This window comes from Molothrus ater, chromosome 4, assembly GCF_012460135.2.
Source record: "Molothrus ater isolate BHLD 08-10-18 breed brown headed cowbird chromosome 4, BPBGC_Mater_1.1, whole genome shotgun sequence".
Classification (NCBI taxonomy): Eukaryota; Metazoa; Chordata; class Aves; order Passeriformes; family Icteridae; genus Molothrus; species Molothrus ater.
In genome coordinates, this window is record NC_050481.2 from 6,548,477 (window position 1) to 6,565,390 (window position 16,914).

Below are 16,914 nucleotides of genomic sequence, written 5' to 3' on the forward strand. Positions count from 1 at the left end.
CAACTCCAGGGTGGAAGCAGTCATTTAACTGATATTGTTTAATGTTTCTTACAGTATCTCTACAAATCCACTATGTATTTTAGCATACTGAAAACTGGGAAAGTGTGATCTTACAGTATGGTCTCTTAAAAGGAGAAAAAAAGTCTGCACAAGCAGCATTGATGCTAAAAGTTATTTAATCCATTGGTTTTCTGGTTATATTTTTAAAATGTACCTCTTTGTCTCGCAGACTCTTTCCTTGGTCCTCTGTCTGCATCTTTCCGTAAAGATGTGAAGTTTTTCATGTCAGCAGCTTTCTGGGCACACTCTCTGGATAAATCCTTCAGCCTGTCCTTTTGCTCACTGTATCCCAATTTGGCTGCAAAAAATACTTCTTGTCAAACATCCTTGCTCAAAAGTCATTCATCACCAAAACACATGAACCTATTTATGGACAGTAAGATCTAGGTTTTAGTGTTAGGACTACTTAAACTGACTAATGAATTGTTTGACACAGATTAAGAGTGTGAGATTTCTTTCCAACCATAAGATCAAGTCCATTTACATCCAGGACTATAAATCATGCTGATATCACAGTATTGCTGGGGAAAAGTGTACTCAAGTAGCCAGTGACCAACAGAGCCACACCTCAGCCTCAGGTCACTGATGTGCCTTTTAATCAGCAACATCACTGGAAAGCTTGATCGTGTTTGAGAAATGGAACAAGGCCTCAAGAGCATAACAAAGGTAATAAATATTCTGCATTTAGAGCTCTCTCTGGAAAAGTTAACATTCCATGGCAGATATTCAGATATTACTTAAACATTGAGAAAATCTCTGAATAACAACTGAGTCAATGATGGAATTTTTTCCCTTAGAAATAGCTCTAGTCCCAAGGTTAGAACCCCCCTGAAATGCTATCAACTGAAATGTTTCATAATAAAACAGATCTGGTTTGGCTTTTTGGGGGTGCTAGTAGGGAATACACACCTGGGCCTCTACCACCACTTGCTTGAATATGGCTTCTAGTGAATGCTGGATTATCTGGCTGAAGTTTTTTATTACTCCTTTGATTAGTGGAATCTCCAATTCCATTCTCTTTCACGTGGTCTGATTTAGCAGCCGAATGCTTTTCAAATCCTATCAAAAACATAGTTATCTTTAGAAATAAAAAGCTTCCTAATTTAAATTTCTACTATATAAAATTATAAAAAGAGAGAAAGCTTTTTCATTCTGGATTAAAAAGCCAGAAGAGAAGCATCACCAAAAACCACACTACATTTCAATAGACTAGGCAATAAGGTTCTCTAATATTTTATATACTGCCATATTTACAGTGGTAGCCTGCAGTGAAACAGGGCCCTCAGTTCTTTGCTGTCTGAAGTAATCTATGTTCTATTGCTGCACATGTTGTGAAGAATAACATGTCAAATGCAATTTGCTTTTTATTTAAGTTCCTTGTAATTAAATGAAATTTTTTAAAATGAAATTAAAAAAGCCAACCTGAGACAGCAGTACAAATTACAGAACCAAAAGACTGGATTCTTTTTCCCATTACCCATTAGTCTCAATTTGTATCCCCTTATTAACTGGTCTAATACTGAGTATACACACTAATCTCTTTTCTTTTGAGACTCTTTGGATAATTATTGATAAAAGTATTTCAGAACAAAGGAGCCAATCCATTTTTTCTCCTTTATAATGCCCATTTCAGAAATACAGCTGATACTGTTATAATAAAAACCCATATATCTAATTACCCAGGTCTTCCCCATTTCCTCCTGCTGCTTTGCATTGAGACCAGTGAATAATCTGCTTTGGTGCATCTTCTGGAGACACAGCTGTGCCATCTGGGTTAGCATAAAATAGCAGCAATGGTTGGAAGTGACACCGAATGCACCTGGACACCACATCTTTCCATTTGGTTCCAATCTAAGAAAAAAAAACAGGAAAACAAAACCCCAAAATTTTATCAACAGTGCTGAACCCAAATATGGAAAGAGTAATTCATTAAGCAAGAGACACCAACTGCCTAATTCCAAATGTACATGAAGATACAACATTTGAGCACAATGGGTTGCATAAACGGCAACAAAAAGATAGAACTAGTACTGTAAGGGCTAAAAAGCAGATCATCTTACCTCTTTTACATTAGCATCATCAAACAGCACCCATTTGCAGCTCTTGGTGTGAAAGGCAAAGGCACAGTAATGTCGGCTCGTGTAGCAAATCATTCCCACCAGGAAGAGCTCACTGTTTTTGGCATTTTCATCTGTAACCCTATAAAACAGCTGTAAAAATGATTACATATTTTAAAACAGGTGTAAAACACAGCCTCAATTTCCTGACCTACTGCTAGCATTTCACCAAGGCAACTGTTACTTAATGTCCTGTCGTATTATACAATTCTTCCTGAGCATGAATACTGATTTTTGCACTTACTATGTCTATTTTAACTTTATTGGGTTTTTTGTGTTTGAAGGAGTAAAGTATACTCTGGAATAATTCCACAAATTTGAAACTGAAAATTATATTCCTAGATTTTCAACAAGGAAGTCTCCTAGATTAATCATTGCACTTAGGAACAAAACACTTCCAACAGGACCTTTTTCTTTCACAGAAACTACATCAAGCAGCACACTATAAAGAACTGTAAAAGTAGACATAAACTTCATATATTTATATAAACTTGATGTCAAGTTAAGTCGTGCTTATAAAAAATACATATGAATATCTCTATTTTTTATATATTCACATATACATAACATTAAAAGTAAAATTAAATTCTAGAAAAAGCAAAGAGTAAGTTTTAGGTCAGATACCCCTGGAAGATAAAGTTGTGTTGCCAGATTCCGCATAACCTCTTCTGTCAGGTCAGAGTGTTCTGAATCCCAGACTAAACCGATGGTGACAATCTCAGGACAATTCATAAGAACACGACGAATTTTTATTTTTTGACCACAATTACTCTAGAAAAAAGGAAACAAAAACCATGATGGAAAGGAAAACAAAAGTGTTGAAAAATTCGAAGTCCAAAGGTGAGTTACTGCACAAGAATTAGTTCAAAAAAACAACACTGCAATGTCTTTAATACCAAAATTTAGTTATGGTGTTTGTTCCTAACAACTTAAGGATAACATTCTTCATCATAAAAACACTTGGATGAAGGAAGACTACAGCTTAACTTCCATATCCAATCACTACCTTAAAACAAATCTCTATAACTGGAACAATAAAACATAAGTGTTAAGACCTTTGTTTGCCCTAAGCTGACTGCTCTGAAGCAGCAACACAACACATAACCCTGCTTTTAGAGGAACACTTCTAGCCTGATTGAACATCCCAGAGTTCTCCCTTGTATCCCAAAGTCATGTAACCTTTTTGTTTACTTACAGGACACTTTCTGTAGTCATCAGCAGTATTTGCTGCCTGCAGCAATTCTGCAAACATTTCTGGCTTGAGACGTTCATGCCTCTCCATCATTTTTTCTACTTCATTACTGCAAAAAATAAATTACATACCTATGCATCTCCCTTCTGAAGAGTAACAGATTTTAATTACCTGTACTGTATAACTAAAAAGAAAACACACAGTAGTAAAACAGTAGCAATACAAATTTTTTTGTCAAGCCCTTTCTACATCTTGCTTTTGAAATCCAATTGCTATTTTTGAACAGTATCTCAAAAGCATGTTGCAACCAAAAAAATATATGTTAATTTTGAACAATTAAAAGCCTGGGATGCTTTTGCATATTATTACAAGGGTGCATATAGAAAAATGAGTAACAAAAAAAAATGTTCTTACCACAGAGCTGTGGTGGAAATGTAACGCACAAATTCCGTAAAAGGCAATGGATCTGATGATGCTCCACAACTGCGACACACACACTACAAAACAAAAAAAAAAAACCAAACAAAAAACAAAACCAACTTCTGCTTTTATTTACTAAGCAAAGAGAAAACAAGGTATTCGTTAAACCAAGCAAATGAAGGTCTGACCTGCTCATACAGGGTCATAGCGAACTTCTGGTGAGAAATACAGGATTTCGAAGTGCACATATCTGTTTCACTGTTTGGCACTAAGTGGAAATGAATCCTCTCAAGGATATTTTCCTAAAAAGAAAAAATAATATAAATGTAAGCTGAACTGATGAAGTCAGAACACGTGATGAACATCACAATGTAGTACTCTAACTATGCCCCTTGGCTCCAAAATGCTGCGGCTGCAATGAGTGTGTCCCCTGAATTAGCAAGGCCGTTTTTTCCTTTTGTCAAAAATATCCAAGGGAATGGAAAGAAGTGAATCTATTAAGGTAGATCAGACAGATGATTAGTTCAGGAGTCCAAATGCATTTTGAGTAGATGGAACAGTAATAAGAGGCTCTCTTTCATGACTGCAATATCTCAAATAGCCTCTTTCAGGAGTTCTGCACTGAATTCTCCTACATATGTGAAGCCACATCTAGCAGGTAGGAATTAATTTGTGGTTACTCCCAAAGAATGTCCAAAGCTGAAAGTAACTGAAGCAGCAACCATATTTCCTGCCCCTCAAATCCATGTCCAAATGTTAATACTGCAGGTGTTTCATGGTGAACATTTTCACTAACACAATAGCTCTTAGGAAGCTTTCTTTACCAGAGTTCTGTGACATCTGGAGTCACCTTTAAAGGCCACAGCAGTGGCTTGTGTTGTTCCATAAGACACTTCACTGAAGAAGAAAGTAACTACAGCAAAATCTTCCAGTATTTATTTCACTCTTGAGTAAGACAATGGAAATCTCTTCTGCAGCAGATTTCAGCAATGAGCTGGCCAGTTCTAACACACTGTATTTCAATAGCTGGTGACCCAATACTTCAAGGAACAGACAACATATTCAAATCCATAGGTGCTTCTTCTGAGAAGACAACCTTTCTCTCCATCAAAATATTTTTAAGAGTCCATCATCAGCTACAAAGTTAAGGGAGAAAAGTATGGAACAAATGCAAGAGTACTCCATCGAGTACTCCATCCCCCTTACCTGACACTTCTACTCCATGTGTCTGTTGCCCTAAACAGGCATAAAGAAGCTCAGCAGGATTATGTTATTTAAATCCTAGCCATGAGCCCAGAGCTAACAAAACCCCCAAACTAATCCTACTAGAATTCTACTGAACTCTCATGAAGACGCTTACAAAGCATTCTGCTGCATCATCCATGAATCCCAGCTGGAAGCGCTGCTCATCCTTGAAGCTTTCGGCGAGGGCGTGTCTCATGTTATCCGACGGGAGGGCTTTCTCTCTGCTGTGCTGGAACTGGGAAAAGATGGCCTAGGAGGAAATGCAGGGATTATTTAGCTTCATTAACCACTTGGCTAGACACTGTGCTTCTACACAAATACATCACTTCTTGCATAAACATGCGAAATGTTTATATTTACAATGCTTATAAATTTCAAAATTACTGTTTTCTCTTCAAGTTACTACATTTGTATTCTGCTGATTCCTCTACAAGAAGTTATGGTACCAAACTAAACACTGAACCTGTAGAACAACTACATACAAATACAAAATTAAAAGTGATGGACTTGAGCTCCCAGAGGCATCACAAGCCCTGTTCTGTAATTATACCGTTTTTTTAATTTGGCCCCTGGAATAGCAGTTCATCCATATGTATCTCATGTCTACAGATGGTGTGTATTTCTTAGGGCATAATGTAATACCACTCATGATTCACTAAATAATGTGATATTTACTGCTTAGGAGGGGAGTATATCTTTATTAAAATTATAAACCTCCCATAAATTAGATAGAATGCCAATAATCCTTGCTATGAAATTAGCTCAGTGCTGAACCAGTGCACACAATACAAGAGAAAAGGTCAATATCTGCAGTTCTGGGACATGATAATAAATTGCACTTGGTTTTTAATTCATTTCCCAGAAGAGAGAGTTGGCTGCTACTTTTCTTTTTGGCAGGGATATCCATCCAAGTGAGCTCATCATTTAGCAAGTAAAGGAGGTTGATTCTGAAAGAACTGAAAGTTAAAAGCTATTAAATGAATTACAGATTTGCAGATATTTAAAGGTGTCTTCCCCAGACAAGAATTCTAAGTCAAACTTTACAGAGAACCAAAGAGACTAAAGACAAAGCAAGTCAGGAGAAGCCATGTAAAACATAAATAAGGATGGGCATTCTTCACATAGGCTTCCTCTGGTTAAAATCTGTTGGACAGAAGGCAAAGATAAAACAGAGAAGCAAAGTTTCACTGCTAACAAAAAGTATTGTTTTAACCATGATGCATTCCAGAGTGTCTCTGAAGTATTTAATCTTCCCTCTCAAAACAAAAAGCAGGGACTACTGACAAAAATTGCAGCCATTACTATCTCCATGCAAACATTCAAAATGAAGTTTTTAACAGATTGCTTTGAAAGCATTTATCACTCCTTATTTTGGCTGCTAGGTCATTTTTTGTTATGCAACATAGCTTTTTATTTCCAGCTTAAAAAAAAAAATTACAAGCAGTACAGATAAGGATGTGTGCAGACAGGTATGCTCAGTTTAGTGGCCTGCACAGTCCAAGTCCCAGGATTTACTGGCTATGCTTTTAGTTCATAGGAGAAACAGAGAGATAAAATATCCTTCATTGTTAAACAGGTAAGAAGGGTTACAATAGCCTAAGAGCATAAAAAGAACCCCAACCAAAAAATCCACTTAAGACACAAACAACTCACTGTTGATCCTCATCCAGTGTATGTATTGCATGGAAATTAACATGTCCAAGATTTTGAACACTGAACAAACAGAATTACTCAACCAGTGTCTTACAGAGCCAGGAAAGCAAAACCAGAAGTGCACAGAACAGCTGGGGACAGACCCTTCCAAGTGAATTAACTACTCTTTTTTGAGGTGAGTACATAGGGCATAGAGTCAAATATCACAAATACATTGTTAAAAAAATAACTTATGCCATTCTAACCAACTCCAGAATCCTGCAAAATTTCTTCTTTAAATACAAGAAAATATTTCTCTAACAAACATTTGTTAAAAATGTCCTTAAAACTAAATTGCTTCTTTACAAAAAGAATGACTCGGTCACCCAGGGATAGGTATGATACAGACCCACACTTCCAAAAAAGAAGTTAAATTGGTTTTTCCTCATTGTGAAATACGATTTTTCTAGAATTTATCTACCTTTAAAGCACAAAATATGCAGGCATCTCCTTGACACACGTGCCCAGTTAAACCTCTTAAACTTCGTCGAAATATGTCAAGTTGCCATAATACCTAGAAAAATAAAGAGAAAATCAGTAATCAGTTCTGAAGGTTCTTTGCTTACACAACATACAGTGGATTTTAATTGTTTTTTTATTTCACATAACATACAACTTAAGTATCAATATTGCTGCAGGAAATATGGGTTTTTTCCATTATTTGCTAACTTATGGAGGTGGAAATGAACGTTTTACGTTCAGCACTTGAAATTTAGATTTGTCTTTTAAACTTTTTAACACAATGTATTTTGGAGAAAGAGCTGAAGTACTCTCAAGGAAACAAGCAGCAATGTAAACCCTGTACAGGGCCTGCAGCTGTTTTCTTAAAGCTCTACATAAGAGTTAAGTCCTATATGATATTCTTAAAGTCTCTTATCAAAATGATTGCTGAAATACATTTGTTTTTCCACAGATCAAAATAATCCTGGTGCTTACACAGGTATGTTTCTACTTCTTATTTGGGTAAATACCCCACAAAAATGTAATAACAGCTTGGCTACACCCACTGCTTTCAATATCTAATGTCTTGGGTACACACAAAGTAAAGCAGTTGAGAAAGTTGTCCATAAAGAAATAAAAATAAAACCCCTAAAAATGAGTTGTCAAGAGGCACAGTAAGACAACAGCTGCAAATTCAGTGGGGAAAAGATATCATACCTATAAATATAAAAGCTAAAATGAAATAGGATGTGTTGGAAACCCAAAGTCCAAAGCTCAGTTCTGAAAGGGGAGCAGAGATTAAAAGAAAAGAAAAGAAAGGAACATATTCTTCCTTGTAAAAGGTCAGTCACCAACCATCTGCCCCTGCTTGATAAACAGCACTGGGTTGTGAAGTTGTAGGATTGTCTGAAAGTAGAACTAAAAATTACTTAGGGCTTCATTTTAGGGCACCTAAGTGAAAATAGCAGAACTGCAGGAGAATACGGGTCATGCTGCTCCCATTGGATGCAAAACAGCAAACACTCTACTAAAATCACAGTACAATTCAATTTGAAATCCATGCAGATACTATACACACCACATAGCTATACCTCTCAAATCTCCAAGTTTTAAATCCATGCCAATTTTAAGTCTTCCAATTTTTAGGAAGACTTTAGGAAGTCCATGTCTATTAAGTCCTCTGCCAGTTTGAGAAATCATTCTGTACAATTGAAAAACATTCAGATCCAAAATCTGAGAATTACAACAAGTACCTTAGAAAGTAGAATTCTTATAAGAATTAGTCTTATAAGAAGAACTCCAAGTCATATTTCTTGGGTACCAAGTGTATCTCCTACTCTAATTCCACAAATCTTTCCTAAGATTAGAATCAAAGCCCTTGCTATATACGCATATTCTGATATATCCCAGCATCACAGGGTTGCTCATGTGCTAATTCTGAGAAAATGAGATTTTAATAAAAATAGTGTCCTAGTCAATACAAGTAGTAATTGTTGCCCCACATAAAAAAGTGTCATATAAATTTTGGAAGTTATTTTGCTATGCTTGACAGAAACATTATTTTTAAAATCCAAGAAGAAAGTTTTAAAGTTGTAACTCCTACATTTTCAAATACAAAAGGAAAGTTTTTCAGATATTCTTGATGCATGCAAATAAAATTTTGTGCAAAATAAAATATTAAAACTCTCAACTCTTTACAGCTAAATGCTGAATAAAATCACCTTCATAACAGTGTCTTATTCCTACCAAAATATTGCCATTTTTATTTCCCACACACACTCAGGAAAGTCTACTCAAAACATGTTTAATAGATAAAGTTTTTTCTTACCTGAACAGCACTATTAAGAAAGCAGCTGTTTTGTCCAGGTTCATTTAATAAGCCTTTTGTAGGGGCCAGGGACAGGATACTTCCAGGCTGATAAACTTTTCCAAGGTTACCCCCAGGTTTTCTTAGGAATTTCACCCATGCCATTATTTTTTAGAGTTTATAATCACAACGTTCACACTAAAATATTTAAGGATATGATGGGTGCAAGGCAAAGAAGGTGGTTCTACAATAATTTTTCCAAAGTCATGGCATTCCATTCAACTCTGTGCAGTAGTAACCATTCATGGGCTTAAGTCCATTTTCCATGAGCAGCTGTGAGCCATCCCTCAGGAGCAGTCTCCCAGTAAAAATACAGCTGGACAATGTTTTTAGCCTTCAGTCTTAAAAAAATAAATAAATAAAGGTGTCCAGTTAAGGTTAAAACATGTTAAAAGTCGTTAGAATACAAGTTCTTATTACATAAGTTGCACAGTAACTGACTTCTTCCAGGGATATCAATAAAGTATTACTATAAATCATTAGCTGTATTATATTGAAAGTTTCTATGTGTGTGTGTGTGTATATATATATATATATATCACTGGACTGGAAAGTTCTTGTCAGGTGTTATACTCCTGTTCTCTCATTTTGTTCCATCTTCTTTTTACTTCTAACTGTAACCCATGAAATATATTCCAGTTTAGAAGATGTCATGCTTATTGCATTCTCTTTCCAGTGAACCTGAAATAAGAAAAAAAACCAGAAATTATTGAAAAAAAGAAAAACCCAAAATGTTCAAGAGCTTCTAAATTAAAAAAAAGATCACAGCTAAAACAACCTCTAAATCTAAAGGCAAGATGAAATAGCCAGGAAAGAGGAGAAGAAAACATCCTCACATAATAATTGTTTTTAAGGCATAAAAGTTATTTTATCTATCATAATCTATTATCTTCTAATTTCTTACACATCTCCAAAGATCAAAATAAAATTGCTGTAAAGATTCTCCTAATAACCAGCAACAGCTTATAAAAAGACCATATAATACATGAGTTATTCAATCTTTGAAACTCCAAGTCTAATAAAAATATTACCAAGAAGAAAGTCATTTTATTCAACACTCCAAAAGCTAAGCTGGTTTTTATTTCAATTTTATGGATGGATTGTCAGCTAGTACTCAGCTTTTAGAAGTTTCTTCTGCCTACTAAACACTACATCAATGTGTCATTAACCTGGCTGCATTCTCAAAGCAACCAGAAAAACAGTGCTAACAGTAAGGCAAGAACATTCTGGTCACTGCCCCAATTCCAAGATTTTCCAATTCCAACAATAAGGGTTGTTTCTCCAGCTCTTGAAGGAGCATGCTGAAGGTTAAATGAGTCCATTTCCAGAACATGCCCACAACCGCTTGTAAAGCCCAAGCCGTGATCCTCTCACAACAATGGATTATTCTGTCTGTTTGGCATTACTACACCACCCACACAAACATTTGGAGGAACAGAACAGAATAAATTTAAATAAACCAACACAACTGGGGTTGCATGCATGGAAAAGAAAGAAGGAAAAAAAAGGGTGAAATTTGGGCCTCACATTTCAACAGAGATATTCACCTTAGATTTCACAAGCATGTGAGATACTAAAGACACATCAGTATGCTTCAAAACCTGCAGCTTCTCACTACAGTTTTTTCCACTGTGTAAGCTTAGCAAGATTAATGAGGAGTACTAAAAAACAAAAATTAATTGTGTAGTTGGAATACTGTATAACTGGAAGAGAACTTAGCTCAGCTCAGAACAAGCAACACCACATTGACAAAAAACCACTCTACAGCTCTCTAATATTGTACAGCTGGGATATGTGGCTTTCAAAAATACCCACAGGAAGTCTTGCACCCCTAAAAGCATTCCCCTTTATTCAAGACAAACATTGGTACTTGCTTGTATTTTAAAATAAAATCAATAACTGGAACCTAACCAAAAGTCTCTTTTGCGCCATGAATAATCAGATGAGTTCTGTTTGTTTACTGATGTTACTGTATCTCACCCGTAAGTAATTTGATTTAATAATACTGGAGATAGGAAGTGTGATTTGTAGCAGCGCTGAGCAAGGAATCTGAAATGTAGCTGGAAACTGACCTTGACAGAACATCATGTAACAATTTTGTTTTCTTTATGTTCACTTCAGTTAACCCAGGAAGAGAATAGGAAAAGAAAATGTAGCTGGAAATGTCTACCAGCTTCAGATCTTATTAGAAATATAAAATCTGTTTTGGAAACGAGCTCATCCAGAACAATTTAGGATAATGACAAGGAGCATTCATTTACTAAGAACTTACAGGAAGTAATTTTCTCTTGCATTTCAAGGATGCCCTACAACCAACACTCCATGCACCAAGCATTTAGCTGTTGAACTGGCTGTCAGGAAAAGCTATAAAGATTCAGTGCAAGAATTTAACAAAAAAGTGTTTCTGGATTAGCTCTGTGTTACTGTCCCATTGCATTAAAATGCTTCCTGCTGAATTTCATATCCACAAAGCTGTGAACACAAATAATTCCATCTATCACACAATCTTCATCTAATCAATTGCAGAACACATTAATTGCAGTTTTCGTATGTAGAAGTTCCACGGCATCAAATACTAAGGTTCATGGCTTCTCATTCATTAGTAAGAGAGGCGCTGTAGATGAGCCTTCAAAGAGTGCCAGGAGCAATGGGATTAATTTGTCATCACTGCCTCTCCATAAGGTGAGAAAGCTATAGTAGCATCTTGGTTTGAAATTTATATTGGACAAATATTTCAGTTTTGATTTGGAAAAAAAAACAAACAAAACAAACAAACAAAAAACTAAACAAAAATAAAATAAAAACACAAACAAACAAACAAAAACCCAAACAAAACCAAACAAAAACAACACCCCAACAAGAATATGATTGCTCTGCTGACAAGCCTGTCCCCATCACAGATGGCTCTGTAAACCAGAGAAGTGATGCTGCTGATCAGTTTTGGTTGCTTGACCTCCCATGTGTTTGGGTTAACTTCCAGGTGACTGGGACTTGGACCAGACTCCCATAACCTAAATTCAATAGTCAATAGCACTATAATTAGGACCTGAAGGCTTCTTCCTTGTCTGTGGTGAGCCAGTGCTGCTAAGGGCACTGTAGCACTCATTAACCACTGGGGTTTACCAGATCTTGTTAAGTTCTTGTCTTGCCAAAGGTGTGAGTGACAGAGTGACCATCAGTCAGCTGTGGCTGCCCCATCCCTGGCAGTGTTCAAGGGCAAGTTGGATGGTGCTCTAAACAACCTGGTCTAGGGCCAAGTGCCCCTGCCCATGGCAGAGGGTTTGGAACACAATGATCTTCAAGGTCCCTTTAACTCAAACATTCTGTGATTGAACCATACTGAGTCTACAGTAAGTGCAGTATTTCAGGAAAAGAGTTATTTCACACAGCGTCACTGATATGCTGCAGAAGATTTTTTAAGAACTAAAGGAATACTTTTGCCCTTCAGACTACAGGAACTGATTGTGGACAACTGTTCTCAACCAAAGATACTAAACAAGGGCTATAAGTTCTCAAACCCATGTCTATTTACCAGCCTAACTCCTTCTACCTTGCCCAATTTCAGTCACAGGTGATTTCATCAAGCACCTTGCTACCCTTAGCTGTGCAGCCTTACAGGACAAAACACATGCCTGTCAAAAATTTCTGGCACTTGCCTTTACAGCTTCCAGAACAACAAATCCACTTGTCAGCAGAACTGCACGTTATCACCTGCTTGGTTGGTACACCCCAGCACGTAGCTGTGCCTGGCACAGACTCTTTAGTTTAAGAAGCAGTGTGACTAAAGAAGCTTAGAAATCAGTGCAGCTGATATTTTGCCTAAACAATCACTTTCTACAAACACATTTGGGTTTAAGCACCCCTGATATCCATCAAGATAAAACTGATGGGATAAACAGTTGGCTCTGTGAACACTGGAACTACCAATGCCTGGGCTCTTGATAATTTTCTGCCTCATGGCTGAGTTCTTGCAGTTTTCTCCCTAGCTGGGGCATAAGCCAACTCTGCTCCTCACATCATCTTACAAGGTCTCTCTCTTCCAGCCAGCTGCCTCTTTTCATGCACTTTCTAAGTACATAATCATCTTTGAGGCTTCTATCCCTTCTGTCAAATTGAGTGGAAACCTGCCAACAAGTTCAAAAGTTGTCCTGAAATTTGGCTAAAGAATAGTTCTTTACATCTTCTCAGCTCCACTTTGGAACTATTCTCAGTGTGTTGCACAAATTACTAATGGCAAACCTTTCTCATGCCCAGTGCTGGGGTTGCTTTTAAGCCACACAGCATTTTGCTTCTGCTTGCAGTTCAGGCCTCCATGCTGAGCCTAGCAACCCCACCCAACACACTAACAACTCTGGGAAATCAATTCCTAAACTGATATAACTTAGGAATTTAGACACAAGACAACAAAAATTGTGAAGGAAGAGTGATGAAATATATTATGAGGGAATAAAGCTATGATAGGAAACCACTAACATTCTCTGCAATGAGCCAATATTATTAGGACTGGGGTTACTGTCTCCTCCTTAACAGAATGAAATTCATCAAAATTTCAACCACTTGCCACTGAAAGAATTTGAGTGCTTTCCTCAGTTCAAAAGGTTGTCGTTTAAAATTGACAAATATTGTTAACTGAACAAAAATCTGATTTGTATTGTCACAGTGCTGAAGGTTGTAATGATTTTTCCCTACATTTGAAGAAAGAAACAAACAGTGAAGCAGCTTTAAAAATGCAGAAAAAGACCAAGAATTGAAAGAAATAATCTCTTACACCCACCTCAATGAGGCTGAATCATAATTTTGTTATGATTCAGATCCTGTCCCCTTCTACCTTTAGTCCCCATGTTAAATATATTTGCCAACAAATCTCATGCACCATAAGATACATGTAAACGTTTTTAGTAGCCACCAGTCTTCCTGCTTGAAAGTTGTCACAGAAATACATTTATAGGAATGCAAATTCTCACTATTTTAAACATCGGAGAGGGAGAAAAACTTGATTAACAGCACGCACTTGCAACACACATGAGGAGAAAGAGGAGCAACACTACAAGAAAAGGTCAATACCAGTATTTTACCACTGGCTGGTATTGGTCTGACACATTCTTTCTCAACAAGTAAGACACATTCTGATTCAACAAGCCCCCAAGACACCAAAGGAGCATTTGATGGTATCTCCTCCAGAAATTCTTCCAAACAATCCCTGTAGATTTCCAACGCAGACTTTTTCTTTTTTCAGAATCTCTATTGTCTCTTCTGGAGCCCTTGCCTATTTAGCTGTCCCTCCTATGCCAAACCACTGCTCCTGCCTGTCACACCTCTCTGTTCCCTTCCAGGATGGAGAACCAGGAGTGTAGATGCTATCCCAGAAAGCTTTTGTACAAGTGCACAATTTTTGCTTTAAGCTGTTCCAATAAAAACTTTCCTGTTTGCATCAAAACCAAAACAACAGGTTCACAGCTCAGCCTCCCTCATCTGTCACAAGGGGAAACCGACTTTAGAAATAGCTGCAATGGGAACTCTGAGTAAAGATCTTGGAGAACACAAATTCCCAGCCCATGACATGGGCCAGCATTTACAGTGAATCATCACACAGACACCACGGAGAAGATTTTTGTTTCTCTGCCTTCCTACGGCTTTACATGTGATTATTCAAAGGCTACAATGTACCCTTTCCTGAGCCTCAGAAAGATAGAATGTATCTCTACAGTGATACTCACACTTGCCTTTTTGACTCAGATTAAATGTTTGATCTGTGCAGATGTTTGATCATTAACAGAAGCACAAAACACCAAGTTCTGCTCTGCCTCAAAAAAGCTTTCTGATTTCTTACATCACCAGGGAAAAAATGCAAAACTGAGTTACAAGGAATGGTAATGTCAGCATCATCTTTAAACCCACACATATTTTATAGGTCTGTCAAAAAAAGAGTTTGAATGTCTGAATCACTACACCTCATATATTTCTTCATTAACATATCCTGTACAAACCTTCCTACGAACACTTCACTCAGTCTGCACAGCTAAAATCCTGATCCAGCCTCAACCCAACATCCTTTAACCTGGCCCCAACAAACTCCTACTTGATTCTGCTCCAACCATGAAGCTTGTGAAGAACTCTGTTGAATGGGTTTTGCTCCCACCACTACATCCCTCCGTCACTAAACTGTTTTACTCTATCAAGAGGCAAGGAATAAGCAAGGACAGTGCCAATACCCTGACACCTTCTGGGTCATACATGCAAATAATTTTGTCAGTGGCACATCATGCATACTCTATGACCAAAAAAGATTCTGCACCATCAAGGCTTGATATGAAAGTCAAGTGCATATTTTTCCTGTTTTTAATGTCAACATCCCACTGGTCAAGAATAATAACTTTTTACAAAAGTAATTTGATACTTCAAAAAAATAACCAGTAAGTACTTTTTACTTTGCAACAATTTGTTAGGGGAATAAAGGATTATTTACGCTTTGACAGGGCTAATTTACAGTCAGATTATAACATGAGGTCTCACTATTTTGACACCAAAAAACACCCTTTCATTCTGTAAGAGCAGGTAACCATAAAATGAGTGAAGGGATTTTCCATTGCCTTGGGGTGGAAGGCCACATGAATCAGGCACATTGCTGTTTGCACGAATGAGTTCTTGTTCTTAAAATAATCCTAGTAGCTTCAAAGTTAAGAAAGCTTTAAATGTTTCAGGTGTTGGGTGGTTTTGGTAGGGGGTTGCAAGATCAAAATAAAGCACTAAGTAGAGAGATGTAAAACTCACACTTATTCTGGGAAGGGAAAAATGTAGGTTGAAAGAACAAGTCATGGTTCCTCCGAAAAGCTGATTTTAAAATATTTGCATTGAAAACCAAAGTAAGGGATATAGGTAAACTTAGACCCGATCCTAAGCATGTGATTTGCATATATTCGCATACATCTACCCACATGCCTCCGAAACTCCATCTGTACGAGAACACACAGCGAGCAACTCTGCCACCAAAACGCTGCAAACCGATTAAATTTCCAACAGCTCCAGCACTACCTGTACTGGCATTTCCTGTTCCAGGCAGACAGCCTCTGGAAGCACTCCTGGAGAGCTCGCTGCTGGGCTTGTGACGCCCGCGTTGAACATTAACCGCGCTCCGCGCCCGCACCGCCGCTCGGCTCGGGGGTCCCGCTCCAGCTCCGCGGCCCCGGCTCCGCTTACACAACGGCGGGGGCAGCGCCGGCCGCGGCCCCGGAGCTGCCGCTGACCCCCACCCACGCAGCCCCGGCAGGGCTTTAACCCCAGCCGGGAGGAGGAGGCTGTCCCGTCCCCCGGCACTCCGCCGGGACCGCGGCCACAACCGTGCCCGCTCCCCGACCCAAGCCGACCCCTGCCCGCTGCAATTTACCCCCCGTCCCACGCCCGCCTCAGTCCCCGCGGACCCCCGGCTCACCGGCGGCTCCTCACGCAGCTCCTCTCCCGCCCCCTCCCGGCGGCGACTCCGGGCGCGGCCCCGCCCTCGCGGCAACTTTTACTTCCCCCGCTTCCCGCTCCTCCTTCGCGCTCCCCTCCCCAGCCCGGCGCCGCCGCGCCTGCGCACTGTGGCGGCAGCCGGGACGCTCTCCCGGAGCGGTGTCCCGGATATTCCCGAGCCAGGGCAGGGAGGGAAGGAGCGGGGAGAGGCGATTGGAGGCCTTGGCCGCGCCCTCCGCCGGCGCGCGTGCGCGGTGCGCGCGCGGGAAGGTGCGCGGGGCCGGGGGGCGCCTGAGGGGCGGCGATGGCGCCTGAGGTGATGGGGCGGGAGCGGGGCTCGGGTCCCCGCGTCTCGCCGAAGGTGCGGGGGGGATACGCGGCCAGGTAAGGGGCTGATCACAGCCCCGCTGCTCCCTCCCCGCCTGGTCTCG

General features: G+C 39.0%; 1 protein-coding gene across 1 annotated transcript in view; it reads right to left on the reverse strand.

Annotated features, from left to right (window-relative positions):
• The window catches only part of USP53 (ubiquitin specific peptidase 53), a 28,654-nt gene extending 12,134 nt beyond the window's left edge, over window positions 1-16,520 (reverse strand). The window contains exons 1-12 of the mRNA XM_036382044.1: window positions 16,464-16,520; window positions 8,996-9,715; window positions 7,148-7,240; window positions 5,150-5,284; window positions 3,978-4,091; window positions 3,784-3,866; window positions 3,373-3,478; window positions 2,802-2,948; window positions 2,121-2,270; window positions 1,740-1,911; window positions 970-1,119; window positions 215-358 (exon numbers count right to left, since the gene is read on the reverse strand). Coding sequence (XP_036237937.1) covers window positions 215-358; window positions 970-1,119; window positions 1,740-1,911; window positions 2,121-2,270; window positions 2,802-2,948; window positions 3,373-3,478; window positions 3,784-3,866; window positions 3,978-4,091; window positions 5,150-5,284; window positions 7,148-7,240; window positions 8,996-9,139 — 1,438 coding nt within the window. The 5' untranslated portion in view covers window positions 9,140-9,715; window positions 16,464-16,520. The remainder of the gene's footprint in view (window positions 1-214; window positions 359-969; window positions 1,120-1,739; window positions 1,912-2,120; window positions 2,271-2,801; window positions 2,949-3,372; window positions 3,479-3,783; window positions 3,867-3,977; window positions 4,092-5,149; window positions 5,285-7,147; window positions 7,241-8,995; window positions 9,716-16,463) is intronic.
• Between the last annotated feature and the right edge of the window lie 394 nt (window positions 16,521-16,914).